The following is a 17,500-nucleotide window of genomic DNA, read 5'->3' as shown; positions in this document are numbered from 1 at the left end:
TACTTATACTTAAATTCCCAAGTTCACAGGTTTCCACTGGGAAAAATATTCCCAGTACATGAACAGAGCATCAGGCCTCCCTCCCTCCTGTGCCTGACCGTCTACCGATGGCGTTGCGGAGGTTGTGCCTGACCGTCTACCGATGGCGTTGCGGAGGTTGTGCCTGACCGTCTACCGATGGCATTGCGGAGGTTGTGCCTGAACGTGCCTCTTACCGATGGCGTTGCGGAGGTTGTGCCTGAACGTGCCTCTTACCGATGGCGTTGCGGAGGTTGTGCCTGACCGTCTACCGATGGCATTGCGGAGGTTGTGCCTGACCGTCTACCGATGGCGTTGCGGAGGTTGTGCCTGACCGTCTAACGATGGCATTGCGGAGGTTGTGCCTGACCGTCTACCGATGGCATTGCGGAGGTTGTGCCTGACCGTCTACCGATGGCATTGCGGAGGTTGTGCCTGACCGTCTACCGATGGCATTGCGGAGGTTGTGCCTGAGCGTGCCTCTTACCGATGGCATTGCGGAGGTTGTGCCTGAGTGTGCCTCTTACCGATGGCGTTGCGGAGGTTGTGCCTGACCGTCTACCGATGGCGTTGCGGAGGTTGTGCCTGAGCGTGCCTCTTACCGATGGCGTTGCGGAGGTTGTGCACGTAGACGACGGCGTTGCTGGAGCCGGACGCCAGCAGGGCGTGCAGGTCGGGGGAGGAGCCGTGGGCGTGGTGCCAGCGCAGGGTGTTGATGATCTTGTGATGCTGCTCCACACTGCACAGCTGCTTCAGACTGGGCGCCGCAAACACCCCGATAGAGCTGTGGAGGGGGACAGCCTGTTAGACACAGACACACACACACACACACACACACACACACACACACACACACACACACACACACACACACACACACACACACACACACACACACACACACACACACACACACACACACACACACACACACACACACACACACACACACACACCTCTAGACTGGGCCCCGCTGGGGAGAGACACACAGCTGGTAACACAACACAAGCAGTGTTAGACCCCCCCCCCACCCCTCCCACACACATAGATGCAGCTCCTGTCACTAGCTACAGTGTAAAGAGGCAGGTCAGGATGGAGAAGATTCACTTGTACCCACAATAGCACCCCCTTCCCTACAATAGCACCTTGTCTAGGCACTTCTATCCACTGAGCACAAGGGTCAGCCAGGCTTCCCTTCCCTACAGTAGCATCTTGTCCAGGCACTTCTATCCACTGAGCACAAGGGTCAGCCAGGCTTCCCTTCCCTACAATAGCACCTTGTCCAGGCACTTCTATCCACTGAGCACAAGGGTCAGCCAGGTTTCCCTTCCCTACAGTAGCATCTTGTCCAGGCACTTCTATCCACTGAGCACAAGGGTCAGCCAGGTTTCCCTTCCCTACAGTAGCATCTTGTCCAGGCATGCATCCCACCAGGTTCTGCCAGGTTTCCTGAAACAACATTTTTCTTGCCGGGAATTTGCCTCCTATATCATGAGGATTTATAAGACCGTGGTATTTTCTGTATCATGTCTCTATACAATTTTGGCTGCAGTTTTTGAATTGAGTATCAAACTGTGCACATAGACAATGGTTATCAGAGGGTTTCCTGAGCCCATACAATGACAGGTCTGGAAACAGGTCTGGTGTTGATGCAGTGCCATCTGAGGCCCAAAAGACCATGGACATCCAATTTGTTTTTCAGCTCTTTCCCTTGTTTGCAAAGATTTCTCTGGATTCTCTGAATGTTTTAATAATATTATATCCTTTAGATGATTAACTCCCCAAATACGTCACAATTTCATGTTAAGAAGCATTAAAATGACATTGTTTCATCATTTGTGCGCACAAGTTTAAAGAGTGATGAATACCCCTACATCTTTACTTCTAAGAGACCCTGCCTCTCTGGGATGCTCTTTTTCATACCCAATCGTGTTGCCACTTACCCTAATTAGTTGTGAAACATTCTTCGTTTTGTTTTGTTTATCATTACACAACTTTTCCAGCATTTTGTTACCCTGTCCCAACTTTTTTTGAAACATGTTGCTGGTATCAAATTTGAAATTAACATATATTTTCCATTAAATAGTCAAATTTGTCATTTTCAACATTTGATATGTTGTCTGTGTCCTTTTTGCAACTAAATGTGAGTTTAAGAGATTTGTAGATTATTGTTTTTGTTTTTATTCACATTTTACACAATGTCCCAACTTTTTCTGTTTTGGGGTTGTACTCAAACTACATGTGCACGTAGGCTATATGGAAGATGCTATGGTCTAGCAAATAGGAAAGTTTAAGTGGATGACCTGAAAGTGAAAGTAAGACATTCGAAAGGCCAACTTAAGTTCAGGTTGCTTTTGATACAAAAACGCAAAAACTGGTGCTCTGATGAGATGGTAAGCGTTGCACCACTGCACAAAGTTTCCTACTTCTGAGAAATAGGCTGATGTACATGCGTCATTATGCAGTAGGCTAAGGATAGCAAGATCGAGAATGACCGTGTTCTTTTTAAGTAACATGCGTGTGCACAATTAAGGCATGCTTCTAGCGCCTCCTCCCCTAACCTGTGGCTGTGCGTCTTTTCTCCTCACACACACGTAAGCGCAGCTGTCGTGCTATAAACAGCGAGACATGGCTGCTAGTTCAAGTGATGCTATTGTAACACATAATAATAGGCTAATATCAAGTTGATTTGCTCACTTGCATCTCTCACGTTTGTGTTGCTAACCTACCTAGGCTGTGGGATTTTGGTCATTTAGGCCTACTATTTGGGTTCAATCTAATTTAGAAATAGGCTAAGCAACCATCGCAAACTTTTACATCTGAAGAGAGATCCTTGCTAACTAGCCTATCCCGCTAGCTCAAGTCACGTTTGACAATAGTGCTTGCTAAAATCATTAATGAACATTGCAAGACTCTTCTATGATCCCAGAAAGATTTTCATTGTACATTTTGTGAACATTTATTGTATCTAATGACATACAAAACATAATTAATTGCATCCACATATCCTTATGCGCTATGTGCAACTTTTATTCACTAGACTAAAACCGTGAGTCAAGGTCAATTACTCTCACGTATCTCTTAAAAGTGACAGGCACTCAATTACACCTACACATCACCAATGTGCACTTAATTAGACCTACACACCACATTAAAGATATGCCTAAGTGTAATAGTTTAAAAATAGTTATAGTTTTAGAATAGTTTTCAAATTACTAAATATATTTACTAGTAATTATGCAGAATATATGAAATATATTGACATAAGCCATCATTTTCCATGTGTGTTTGTGTGGAGAGAGTTAAGCAAAATCTGGGATGGCCACTTGTGTGAATGATCACACTACAGTATATTCAATATTACTGATGATGATGTCAAGGTGGTGGGGCCCCCAAATCAAATACATTTTTAAAAAAGTATCGAAGAAGTATCGAAATCGCAATTCTTGACTTGGTATCGGTATCGAAACATTAATTTTGGTTAGGGTTGCAAAGGGGCGGAAAATTTCCGGTAAATTTCCGGAAACTTACCATGGGAAGTTAAGCTGGGGAATTTTGGAAATATTCAAAATTGGAAACTTTAATGGAATTAAAGGTAATTATGGGAATTAATTGGAATTTATGGTAATTAACTGTGAATTTTGGGTAATTCATACAAACTGTTTCATATATAAACAAACATTTTGTTTCGTAATAAGCAATTTGATTTGAATGTTTGTATTTTCGCTTAGCTTAGCATACAAAGTTAACTAGCATGCTAGCGGAAATCCCATTCTCGGCTATTGATAACTAGCATGCTAAACTAGCAACACTGAACTGCCCAAGATACACCACACCACTCAACAACAAAATCCGATTGGTTGGAACCTTTTTTTCCCATGCACATGAACGCACCATAGGTTTCCTTTATGTCTAGCCTATGCTGATTGCTGTGTGCATGTGACTGACTGATGTGCAGGGTACAAATTCGACTGAAATTGCATTAAATCAGGTTGTTTTAACTAATATTATGCTCTAGATGGGGTTTTGTCCACTACATTTAAGTTCCCTGTTATAGACTAACTTTCCATATTAAAAATTCCCAGTTTATTCCCATTAATTCCCGTTTATTCCTGTTAATTCCCATATATTCCCGTTAATTCCCATGGAAAGTTTCCAACTTTGAAAATTCCCGGAATTTTGCAACCCTAATTTTGGTATCGTGACAACACTAATCTTAATTAAGGACTTCAAGAACCGGAGATCTGTGTGAAAAATCACCAGATTACTCCGGTAACAAGCAGAGGTACGTGGAGTTACTTTAAGCACAAGGGACTCACTTACCCATCCTCATTCCCAATGGCCAGTACTTTCCCATCTGGCTTCCAGCTGAAATCGGTATGAGGTGATAGTTTGTGCTGTGAAAACACACATACACAAACACACACACATGCGCGCACACACACACACAACACACACACACAACACACACACACACACACACACACACGAGAGAGAGAGACATTAGGGCAAAGTGAAATGCTGTATCGTCAGACACACAATCATATCCATGACACACTTTCTTATTAAAAGCTCTAGATCGGGGTCTCCGCCCCCCGTCCACAGACCGGTGCCGGGCCGTAGGCTGGACCTAACCGGTCCGCCAAAACAAACAAAAAAACGAGTGCTATACAAAGCAACTGGATAGGCTTTCTCTGTCTATGACCTATGGTCTATGATCTTCAAACTACAAACCTCCTCGATGAATAGATTGCTGGTCCGCCGAGCCACGAATTTATGCTAGATTATGCCCAGTGCTTCTGTCTGTTAATTTGCGGCACAATTCAATGGTGTTATGGAACCGCGGACCAAAAGAAAAAGAAACTAAATGTTTTCCTGATGACTAAATACTTCTTAATTCATAAAATATAGAGGCATAACATTAGGTGGTAGTGGTAGGCTGAGTGCTCATTCAATGTGTATGCGCGTCTGCAACCACTCATGGGTAGGCTAGAAGCAACGATATATAAAACAATGAATGAAGTGGATTCCTGTAATGTTCATGAAAACAGCATAGCGATTGGATAGCCTAATTCACTGCACGAAAAAAAAATGGAATTGTAGGCCTAATAGTAGCTTATCGTAGCAAATAGCCTATGGCGATGACAGATTTAAAGTAGGCTACATTTATTTCGCTTGTCTCGCTGGAGTGAGCGCATAATGTGGGTTAAATTAGGTAGAAGATCTGCATTTCCATTTACCAAACGCTATAGTTTTGCTAACATCTCCCTGTTAACGTGAAATATGGTCCATGCAGGGTAGTGTCAAGCAGCAGTGAAGTGAAAAACTTATCATGCAGGTAGCCAATGTTCAAGTCACCCGAGTCAGACAGAAGACGGGCCCTGCTTGCTCTGTTAAAGTATTTCTGCCCCTTCCAATCTGTGTTAAAAGTGTGTATTTAACAGCCAGAATTTATACATTTTCTAATTATCGAAAATCTGCTATTTTGGTTGTTTTGTCATCAGATGGGTTCCAGTAACCATTCTTGCCTGATTGGTCTCCTGTAACTCTGTAACATTACCTACCTTGTTCTGATTGGTCTCCTGAAACTCTGTAACCTTACCTTGATCTGATTGGTCTCCCGTAACTCTGTAACCTTGCCTTGATCTGATTGGTCTCCTGAAACTCTGTAACCGTACCTTGATCTGGTTGGTGTCGCAGATGAGCTTGTCTATGTTGGAGGCGTCTGCTGAGAGCTTCCAGGGGTCGTGCTGGAATATGACCCCCTCCCCTCCACAGCTGTACAGGCTGTTCGAGGGCTTATCGCCACCACCTGGAAGACATTTTGTCATCAGGAGACACACAGTACACACCTCTCCTGTGAGAGACACACTGAAGCTGTTGCGCCAGAGACTTTCTAATGAGGAGACACAGCACTCAAAAAACCCTCCATAGAAATGCATGGGGCTAGTTTGTAACGCCGTTTTCTACACATATCACACCCCTTCCTTGGCAAAACGTCGACATGTGAATACATTGAGTCAATCATGTGGTGTGATGTGAATACATTGAGCCAATCATATGGTGTGTTGTAAAGACATCGTGCCAATCATGTGTTGTGATCTCGACGCTGGAGCAAGATTGGTGTCGTGAAGCCTTGCGCACGCGCATTTCTGCCGAAATGGATGCCCGAGGAGTGCCCAAAAATCGTTGCCATATGGCCGCCGAATGGAGGGACTTGCCTAAAAGGACTTTGGTTGCGCTCTATGCACGTCTCCCTTCCGGATTTGCTCATACCGGCAGATCAACATCCTGGTTACGTCAACACATTGATAGATATGGCTCTTTTCTATCGTTGTTGTCTTGAAAACCTTCCTCGTCTCACGGTAATATAGAGCAACTTATGAAAATGTTGTGTGCCACTCCCTCCAGCAAACGGGAAAATGGATTTCAAATGTACATTACGTTTTCCCGAGCCCCCAATTTCATGCCCCCAGAGTGTAGCGCTATAGCAACTCGAGCTAGCTAAAACCAATTGTTTTGTTTTTTTTTAATCATACCGACAGTAAACGGTGACCTCGATAAATGTGAAATCTATGTGAAAAATTGCCGGGTTTCCCCTTTAACAACTATGAGGGTACGTAGCTAACATTAACATGCTACATCTTAACCAAGCAACTGATTTTACTTAACTGGTTAGATAACTTTAGCTATTTTGTTTGACTAGCAGTACTATAATAAAAATGACACACCAGTAATCTGTAGCCTACTGTGTACAGCGTAAACAGGATGTAGATCTACCCGTATAAGTGGATGATGTGCATAGAGGCCATTGCAGATTTACCAAGTGATCATGGACCAAAATCATCATTGAAACAGTTAAAACTGTTAAATCATTAAACCTGTTAATAATCAATAAAAAGGAAATTCACGGTGCAGTGGGCAGCAAAATGTGAAATCCTTGTAATGTAATGCAATGCAATGTAAACATCTAAGACATGACCAATCGCTTACCGAAACTGAGTGGAGGGATGGGTGGTCCCCAGGCCAGCGTGTACACAGTCTTCTTGTGGTACATGCTGGAGCTCTGGGGTGGTCTGATGATAACAGAGGAGAATGATTACACACACACACACACACACACACTCACACACACATGCACATGCCCACACATGCACACACATTAAACACTCACACACACACAGTAAACACTCACACACACACGCATACACACACACAAAAGCACACACACACACACACACAAGCACACACACAGTAACACTCACACACCGTAAACACTCACCCTAACTCACACATAAACACACACGTAGCCACACAGTACACACTCACACACACTCACGCGCACAGTAAACATGAGACAATTCTCACAGCTGACTTCATGTTTACTGTATATGTGATGTCTATGATACAATTTGTTTTTATTGTTTTTTAATAGTTTTAATGATACAGTGTGGTATAATTTTCATATAGGTTTCTCATTTACTGAAATGTTTAGTGTAACCGTGCATATGTGCTCTGGGAAAATGGTGCCCTTCATTCTTCTGTGTCCCTTAGGTCTCCCTCAGTGGAAATATCCAGAGAGTGAGGAGACAGTTTGCTGTAGGGTGTCTGATTGTCTTCACCCCGAGGACACAGACATACCTCGGCCATTAGAAGGATAACACAAGGACACAGACATACCTCGGCCATTAGAAGGTTAAGGGGTTTGTAACATCCTTATCTCTGTTCATACTTCAAACGGGGAAAGTATCTTGTGATTTTCCGTGTGTGTGTGTGAGGGGTATAAGAACTGGCATCACCCACAGATGTGTGGGCTTGTTCCTTTGACATTTCATGTGGGTGACTTGCTCCCGGTATCGTGAATAAAGCTGCAGTCTCACACCAGTTGTCTTGGAATAATTTTGACCACAACAGCAATCAGCAATCAGCAACAACCCTAGGGTTCAGCTATTAATGACTAAAAGCCTGCATCCAGTTTCTTACTTGTTTGAGAAAACGTCGTAAACACCCACTTTTCCATCGTCTGTTCCAAAGGCCAAATGAGCTTCCTTAGAGGGATGCCAGGCAAGCTGCACAGAAAATGGAGAGAGAGGGAGAGAAAGAGAGGGAGAGATAGAGAGAGATAGAGATAGAGAGATAGAGTGAGATGCTATCATCAATGGCTTTGTGGAAACCCCCCCCAATTAGGTAATGTTTGTGTTCTCACCGCGGTGACTTTGGACCTGATCCCCTGCCAGAAGAGGCGTGTGTCGTACTTCTTCTGCAGAGAGAGGGTGTTCCACACGCGGATCATGTTGTCCCCGACCCCCACGGCCAGCAGGCCCGAGGCTACGGGCGAGAAGCTGAGCGCGTACACAAACCCCCCCAGGGTGGGGAGGGACCAGCTGCACTCCAGCGTCGACAGGCTCCAGCACTTTATCTGCCAGGAAACAAAACACCCAAACAGAAACATTACGAAACGCACATCCAAACGCACACATACAGTATACTGTACATTGTAAATACAGGCTCCCAACACTTTATCTACCAGGAAACAAACACCCAAACGCACACATATAGATTACTAATACAGGCTCCAACACTTTATCTACCAGGAAACAAACATCCAAACACACACAAATACATTACAAATACAGGCTCCAACACGTTATCTACCAGGAAACGCACGTCCAAACACACACACATAGATTGTAGTCCAAACAAATACAGGTTTATAAGTTATGATTTTGCTACCAACTGCAAGACACTAGGCCTAGATATTTTCTTAGTGTTGCTTGTTTCAGTAATTTAGGCTACATGCTTAGAAAAGGCGGTTAGATAGTGTTGGATATGAAAATCTATTTTATCAATTCATAGTACGCTTAAGCCTGTTATACAAGGGAAACACTGATTCATCAGATCTGACTAAATCCACCCTACAAGGGGTCTGGGGAACACTGTGTGGGCAGGTGACTTTTGAATAATACTCAGTGAAAGGTTAACTGGAACAATAAACAGGCCTACTGTTATTAACCGGTTATCTAAAATTTAAACCGTTTCTAATCCCTGCTTTAAAGCTAAAGATATATTGAACAATCTAAAAATAATTGAATCTAAGATAAATTATTGAATTCAGTCTGCACAGAGTTTGAGTAAAATGACGTCCATTATCCTTCACACCACGAGTTGACGAGTGTCAACACACTGAAAGGAGAGCACCTTCAGCGGGCAGAGTGCATTGTGGGATATATAAGTATAAGTATATATACTCTTTTGATCCCGTGAGGGAAATTTGGTCTCTGCATTTATCCCAATCCGTGAATGAGTGAAACACACACAGCACACAGTGCACACACAGTGAGGTGAAGCACACACTAATCCCGACACAGTGTGCTGCCTGCTCCAACAGCAGCGATCAGGGAGCAGTGAGGGGTTATGTGCCTTGCTCAAGGGCACTTCAGCCGTGCCTACTGGTCGGGGTTCGAACCGGCAACCCTCCGGCTACAGGTCCGAAGTGCTAACAAGTAGGCCACGGCTGCCCCATACACGGATATGTATGCGGGCAGAGTGCATTGTGGAATATGTATGCGGACAGCCTCACCTCTCTGTCCATGGAGGTGCTGATCAGGAACTCGGTGCCGTCCACCACGGTGGAGGACAGGTTGAAGATGATCCGGCTATGGTTCTGACCGTCTGCTGACGAGCCCAGTAGAGTCCACCTCTGCTTGTCCGATTTGGTGAGGTCCCACAACACCAGCTCCCCTCTGCATGCAAACCATTGATAAACACACACGCACACACACACACACACACACACACACACACACACACACACACACACACACACGCACACGCACGCACACACCACACACACCAGAGCCAAACCGTCACATTAAGATGAGGATCATGAACAATACTGAAACACCCTGTATATTTCACACACTAATCAGCATCACATTCAGTACATTCAGATAATACTGTACATAATCAATAGCTGCTTTCAAACATGTCCTCAGACAAGTATATGCAAATCTTTGTCAAACGGATGGTAATTCAGATATGATGCTTACATGCGGGCATTATGTGTGAATGACACCGACGCACATGAACAGAATCTCTACGTAGTTGAACAGGTTGAACATGCACATGAACAGAATCTCCGCATGTTCTTTGCTTCGTTTAGACACAAGCTCATTTACATAATGTCAGTTGGAAATACTAGGAGGGGAGTAGTGTAAGAGCCGGTTAAGTTTAGAGTTCCAAATGTCCGGTTATGTTGTTCAGATTTCTGGCGATTCTGATTGATTGACTGACTGGTTGATTGTTTTTTATTGACTTCATCATACAAAGGACGTTTGTTATAAAAATCAATTAATAAATAAAATGTCTTTTTGTACATTATTGCTCAAAAGAATAAGAACATCAAAGCCACAGGGCTTAATTCCATTGTGGTCCTTGAAATGTGTGAGGTCCTTGAAATTGCTTGTATGAGTTGATATGTTGTTGAACTAAAGTATGTATGAGATTACCATGATTATTCTAGAAGTAATAAGAAATGGCCTTTGCTTGTGACTTTTTATACAAATATATTTTAGAGGTTTTTTGTCATGTAAAGTCCAGAGGGGAATTTGAATGCCTTTCTGTTTGCTGTTTGTGCATTTGTCTGTTAGAGGAGGCATGTGGAGGATTTTTAGATTCAAAATGGTTTCAAAACAGAGCAACTCTCTTCTCTGACCCTCTTTTCTCTTCCTCTAATTTCTTCTCTTTCTCTGAGATGTTTTTATGCCCCCCCCCTTCGTCTCAAAAGGGTTGTAATATGGAGATTTCCTGCCATTGTTCTAGTGAACAATAACAGGAAATCCAAATGACACAGAATGGCATTTGAAACTTCTGGCCAGGGGTCATATTTTGTTTTCTTCTTCAGAAACCCATGAAAATACCAATAGCTTCTAGCAGTGTACCCAACCCAAAGTGTACAAACACACACACACACTGGATTGGACAATCCAGTGTGTGTGTGTGTTCGTGTGTGTGTGTGTGTGTCTGTTTGGATTGGACAATCCAGGGGAATATCCACTACTGGACATGAGGCATGTGTAGCTCTCACAGATGTAGTCACTTTCACATTCAGAGACAAATAAATGGTCAGTGGGCAGATACAACTAGAGTTGGTTTCTCTCTGCCTTTGACCCCGTCTTTGTGTGTGTGTGTGTGTGTCTGTGTGTGTGTGTGTGTGTTTGTGTGTGTCTGTGTGTGTGTGTGTGTGTCTGTGTGTGTCTGTGTGTGTGTGTGTGTGTGTCTGTGTCTGTGTCTGTGTCTGTGTCTGTGTCTGTGTCTGTGTCTGTGTGTGTGTGTGTGTGTGTGTGTGTGTGTGTGTGTGTGTGTGTCTGTGTCTGTGTGTCTGTGTGTGTGTGTGTGTGTGTCTGTGTGTGTGTCTGTGTGTGTGTCTGTGTGTCTGTGTGTGTGTGTCTGTGTGTGTGTCTGTGTCTGTGTGTGTCTGTGTGTGTGTGTGTGTGTGTGTGTGTCTGTGTGTCTGTGTGTGTCTGTGTGTGTGTGTGTCTGTGTGTGTGTGTCTGTGTGTGTCTGTACAGTATGTGTGGTACGTGTGGTATAAGTATAAGTATATATACTTTTTTGATCCCGTGAGGGAAATTTGGTCTCGGCATTTATCCCAATCGGTGAATTAGTGAAACACAAACAGCACACAGTGAACACACAGTGAGGTGAAGCACACACTAATCCCGGTGCAGTGAGCTGCCTGCAACAACAGCGGCGCTGGGGGAGCAGTGAGGGGTTAGGTGCCTTGCTCAAGGGCACTTCAGCCGCGGCCCACTGGTCGGGGCTCGAACCGGCAGCCCTCCGGTTACAAGTCCAGAGTGCTAACCAGTGGGCCACGGCTGCCCCACAATGTGTCTGTTTTCATTTAAACTACTAGTCCTTTGTGTAAAGGAACTCCTGTTTAGCATCAAGCTCTCAGCTCATCTGGGGGAAGTTGTACATACTACCCAGACCAGGTCCTTCATCTAATGTGTGTGTTACCGTGATAAGTCAGTGTGTGTGAACTATCGTTGATCAAGTACCAAGGGGACAGCAGTTTACCTTTAGTCCAGTACCGACCCACCCTATGTAGTTTACCTTTAGTCCAGTACCGACCCACCCTATGCAGTTTACCTTTAGTCCAGTACCGACCCACCCTATGCGGTTCCCTATGTAGTTTACCTTTAGTCCAGTACCAACCCACCCTATGTAGTTTACCTTTAGTTCAGTACAGACCCACCCTATGCGGTTCCCTATACAGTTTACTGTTAATCCAGTACCAACCCCCCCTATGCAGTTTACCTTTAGTCCAGTCCCACCCTATGCAGTTTACCTGTAGTCCAGTACCAACCCACCCTATGCAGTTTACCTTTAGTCCAGACCCACCCTATGTAGTTTACCTTTAGTCCAGACCCACCCTATGTAGTTTACCTTTAGTCCAGTACAGACCCACCCTATGCAGTTTACCTTTAGTCCAGTACCGACCCAGCCTATGCAGTTTACCTTTAGTCCAGACCCACCCTATTTAGTTTACCTTTAGTCCAGACCCACCCTATGTAGTTTACCTTTAGTCCAGTCCCACCCTATGCAGTTTACCTTTAGTCCAGTACAGACCCACCCTATGCAGTTTACCTTTAGTCCAGTACCGACCCACCCTATGCGGTTCCCTATGTAGTTTACCTTTAGTCCAGTACCAACCCACCCTATGTAGTTTACCTTTAGTTCAGTACAGACCCACCCTATGTAGTTTACCTTTAGTTCAGTACAGACCCACCCTATGTAGTTTACCTTTAGTTCAGTACAGACCCACCCTATGCGGTTCCCTATGCGGTTTACTGTTAATCCAGTACCAACCCCCCCTATGCAGTTTACCTTTAGTCCAGTCCCACCCTATGCAGTTTACCTGTAGTCCAGTACCAACCCACCCTATGCAGTTTACCTTTAGTCCAGTCCCACCCTATGCAGTTTACCTGTAGTCCAGTACCAACCCACCCTATGCAGTTTACCTTTAGTCCAGACCCACCCTATGTAGTTTACCTTTAGTCCAGACCCACCCTATGTAGTTTACCTTTAGTCCAGTCCCACCCTATGCAGTTTACCTTTAGTCCAGTACAGACCCACCCTATGCAGTTTACCTTTAGTCCAGTACCGACCCACCCTATGCGGTTCCCTATGCAGTTTACCTTTAGTCCAGTGCAGACCCACCCTATGCAGTTTACCTTTAGTCCAGTACCAACCCACCCTATGCGGTTTACCTTTAGTCCAGTGCCGACCCCCCCTATGCGGTTTAGTCCAGGACAGACCCACCCTATGCGGTTTACCTGTAGTCCAGTACAGACCCACCCTATGCGGTTTACCTGTAGTCCAGTACCAACCCACCCTATGCGGTTTAGTCCAGTACAGACCCCCCCCTATGCGGCTTACCTGTAGTCCAGTGCAGACCCACCCTATGCGGTTTAGTCCAGGACAGACCCCCCCTATGCAGTTTACCTGTAGTCCAGTACCAACCCCCCCTATGCAGTTTACCTGTAGTCCAGGACAGACCCCCCCTATGCAGTTTACCTGTAGTCCAGTACAGACCCACCCTATGCCTCCCCCTCGAGGAGCTCTGCTTCCCAGCTCCCCCACTAGTTCAGTGGTTTTCCAGTGGTGTGCTGCAGAATGTTGAGCAACCCAGTGCGTTACTGTACAGGCTCAGCTTCTTCATTAAAAAAATTGTTTTAGGTAGTCAGAGAGTACATCTGGTCTTTGGTAAGCAACAAGCTGACTCCTCCGCCATCAACATTACTTTGTGGCCTTTAACAGCTGCCAGGACCAAGATGTGAGCTAGTGCCCCCTTGTGGATGAGGTGTGTTAGTGGAGGTGTACAAGTATCAGGAAACACACCCTAACAGATGTACTCAATTCTAATTTCCCTGCAAGATAGATAGGCCGTGGGCCGGACCCCGAAATTATGAATTCCATTTTTACCTAGCCAGGAACTATATTATAAATTATAAATTATAATATTAAATTATATAATTATAAATATCTTATAAGTACTTTAAGTGTTGTCTCCACCAGGGTCATCCTCCCCCCCACCAGGGTCATCACCAGCATCACCCTCCCCCCACCAGCATATCCACCAGGGTCTCTCTCCCCCTACATGATAGTACGGATCCAGATCAGCATCTGGATGCTGAACTTTTTTCATTTAACATTATTTACATGTGAGATGCTAGAGGGTATACAGTCTGCTGACTGATCTTGCTGCTGTGGTATGAGTGTGTGTGTCTGTGTCTGTCTGTGTGTGTCTGTGTGTGTCTGTGTGTGTGTGTCTGTGTGTGTGTGTCTGTGTGTGTGTGTCTGTGTGTGTGTGTCTGTGTGTGTGTGTCTGTGTGTGTGTGTCTGTGTGTCTGTGTGTGTGTGTCTGTGTGTGTGTGTCTGTGTGTCTGTGTGTGTGTGTCTGTGTGTGTGTGTCTGTGTGTGTGTGTCTGTGTGTGTGTGTCTGTGTGTGTGTGTGTGTGTGTGTCTGTGTCTGTGTGTCTGTGTCTGTGTGTGTGTGTCTGTGTGTGTGTGTCTGTGTGTGTGTGTCTGTGTGTGACTGTGTGTGTCTGTGTGTGTCTGTGTGTGTCTGTGTGTGTCTGTGTGTGTCTGTGTCTGTGTCTGTGTGTCTGTGTCTGTGTGTCTGTGTCTGTGTGTCTGTGTCTGTGTGTCTGTGTCTGTGTCTGTGTGTCTGTGTGTCTGTGTCTGTGTGTCTGTGTCTGTGTGTCTGTGTCTGTGTGTCTGTGTCTGTGTGTGTGTGTCTGTGTGTGTGTGTCTGTGTGTGTGTGTCTGTGTGTGTGTGTCTGTGTGTGTGTGTCTGTGTGTGTGTGTCTGTGTCTGTGTCTGTGTGTGTGTGTCTGTGTGTGTGTGTGTGTGTGTGTGTGTCTGTGTGTCTGTGTGTCTGTGTGTGTGTGTCTGTGTGTCTGTGTGTCCTACCCAAAGCAGCTGGACACCACATGAGTAGGCATGCCCTTGGGCCAGTGGACGGTCAGCCAGATCCTCTCCTTCACGCCAGGATCCACCGTCGCTCCGCGCCTCTTCAGGAAGGGCAGCTTCAGGGTCATGACGGCTATTAGGGTGGAGGACACGTGACAGAGTAGGGAGATCCCAATTCATTAGACTGAGAGATCACATTCACTTGTACACATATATATATATATACATATATTTTATACATACGTGTGTGTCTGTCTGTGTCTGTGTGTCTGTGTGTGTGTGTGTGTGTGTGTGTGTGTGTGTGTGTGTGTGGGGGAAAGAGAAATGGGGTGGGATCAGGAGATGACCCGGGTCAGACTCGAACGCGGGTCCCAGAGGGCACATGGACCAAATGGACCAGCCAGTTGCGCCACAGCGCCCCCCAAAGGAGAGATTCTTCACCACAATGACAAAGTAAAGTGCATGAGTGCACATACTGTCTGCTCATTTAGGGATTTCTTATAAAGCTCATTTAGAGATTTCTTATTGACATCTCAGTTTCTGTCCTGGGCATAAAATATGAATGACCATTGTCATCCATTCATCTGTAGTGAATACCACTCATGGCTACCACCCTTCCCCCTGGACACGCTACTTGTTTATAAACCGGCAAAATATCTGACAAGAGCCATGTTGACAAGGTAATAGTAGGCTATTGCACAATTGGTGTAAAGTTATTTGTGATTCTGCGTGTTGGGGGGGAGAGTGAAGTTGCATGACTGGTTCTCCGTAGATGGGATAAGCTACGGTTGAGAAGCGGTGCGTTCTTCCTATTGCAAGGATGATGGAGGATGCACCAGCGTCGCATAAGTCTGGTGTGTGCGAACATTTCTCTGCGACTGTGTGCAAGCATTGTGCAACGCGAGGGGCTGGTTCTCCGTAGATGGGATAAGCTACGCTTGAGAAGCGGTACAGTTCTTCCAAGTTCATTTACCATCAAAAGGACTTGAACTGAAACTGTAATAAGGTCAACAACTTGCATGAACTTGCAAAATATGCCTTTAATCATCGTTGTCTTGTGTCTAAGAGTGGACTCCTCTCTCCATTTCTGACTGATCAATCAATAGTAGGGAACTGCTGTTCCAAGTTGAATTTCTGAAGAGCTCATTCAAAACACCTGTGAAGGCTTACACATCCCTGGGCAGAGTCTAGAAAACTAGTAACTATAAAACTATAAACAACTATAAACCACACACAAACACATCAGGCTCTGCAAACCTTCTCAGCGCCTAAACACACACACACTAGGGGTGGCACGGTTCATGAAAAAAAAATCTGAACCGTTCGGTTCGCTTGTCTCGGTTCGGAGCATGTGTGCATCTTACGGTTTTGACGGTTCATGGCATGCGTATTTGCGTAATGTAGCCTCATGCCCATATGTGACCCCAGACGGTTTTTCCCCCTTTCGCGTGAAAGGTGTGGAAATGGCAAATGGGAGCGATATCGTAGGCAGGCCGGAGTTGGAGCACCAGCGTCGCATAAGTCTGGTGTGTGCGAACATTTTGGATTTAGAAAACGGTAGATAGAACTGCGACTGTGTGCAAGCATTGTGCAACACGAGGGGCTGGTTCTCCGTAGATGGGATAAGCTACGCTTGAGAATCGGTGCCGTTCTTCCAAGTTCAAAAAGGACTTGAACTGAAACTGTAACTAGATGTACCGCAGAGCGGTACAAAATACGACCACCGCCCAGTCCAGCACATTTTTTCCACAAAAATAAGTCACGCTTGTCAAATTGTGTTCATTTCCTACTTTGTTCCTTTTTTGTGTGTTTGTAATTAAGTGTGTGCAGAGTGTGTGTTTGTTTTTGTATATATGTGTTTTGTGTGTGTTTTTTTTGTGTGTGTGTGTGTGTGTGTTTGTGCTTGTGTTTGTGTATGTAGGTGTGTGTGTGTATGTGTGCTCTCTCCATATTCACATGTCAACGTTTTGCCGCGGATGGGGTGTGATATGTGTAGACAACTGCCATATTGGCGTTACAAACTAGCCCCATGCATTTCTATGGAGGATTTTATGAGTGCTGTGTCTCCTCATTAGAAAGTCTCTGGCTACATGTCCACCAAGTTTCGTGCACCCCAGTCTTTCAGTGTCCCGGGAATCCTTGACGGAAAATTGGCCATGCAAAAATAAATCTGACTAAACCTATATGCCCGCCGCTTCGTTGCGCGAACTACATGAACTTGCAAAATATGCCTTTAATCATCATGGTGAACGCCCCCTTGCACAATCTACTCTATGCAATGTAATTCTACTGTATGTTCAAACAACTTTCTTTCTAAGTCTTTGGTCTCATTAAATGCTACCTTCAGTTGCTTACAGCACAAAAATGATGGTTCTTTGGAAATCAGTTTAGCAGCAGAGCAACCTCTGCTGGTGGTTTAAAAAATTGCAGCTTTACATCTTTGATCAATGACTCAATCATCAAACTCATAGCAGTACATTTTAGAAAAATAATGTTGTCTTGTGTC

General features: G+C 44.9%; 1 protein-coding gene across 1 annotated transcript in view; it reads right to left on the bottom strand.

The window, feature by feature from the left end:
- gemin5 (gem (nuclear organelle) associated protein 5) overlaps positions 1–17,500 on the bottom strand; it is a 51,605-nt gene that overhangs the window by 31,016 nt on the left and 3,089 nt on the right. Inside the window, exons 6-13 of the mRNA XM_076273974.1 lie at positions 14,995–15,127; positions 9,599–9,761; positions 8,225–8,437; positions 8,002–8,087; positions 7,012–7,094; positions 5,697–5,830; positions 4,342–4,415; positions 621–802 (exon numbers count right to left, since the gene is read on the bottom strand). Of these exons, the coding sequence (XP_076130089.1) occupies positions 621–802; positions 4,342–4,415; positions 5,697–5,830; positions 7,012–7,094; positions 8,002–8,087; positions 8,225–8,437; positions 9,599–9,761; positions 14,995–15,127 (1,068 nt within the window). The remainder of the gene's footprint in view (positions 1–620; positions 803–4,341; positions 4,416–5,696; positions 5,831–7,011; positions 7,095–8,001; positions 8,088–8,224; positions 8,438–9,598; positions 9,762–14,994; positions 15,128–17,500) is intronic.

The sequence above is a fragment of the Alosa pseudoharengus genome, unplaced genomic scaffold (assembly GCF_046254945.1).
Source record: "Alosa pseudoharengus isolate Yale_2024_CS ecotype anadromous, Long Island Sound unplaced genomic scaffold, YU_APseudo_1.1 YU_APseudo_1.1_scf_8, whole genome shotgun sequence".
Lineage (NCBI taxonomy): Eukaryota > Metazoa > Chordata > Actinopteri > Clupeiformes > Clupeidae > Alosa > Alosa pseudoharengus.
Note: the sequence above shows the minus strand (reverse complement) of the source record. Positions and strands in the feature narration are given on the sequence as shown.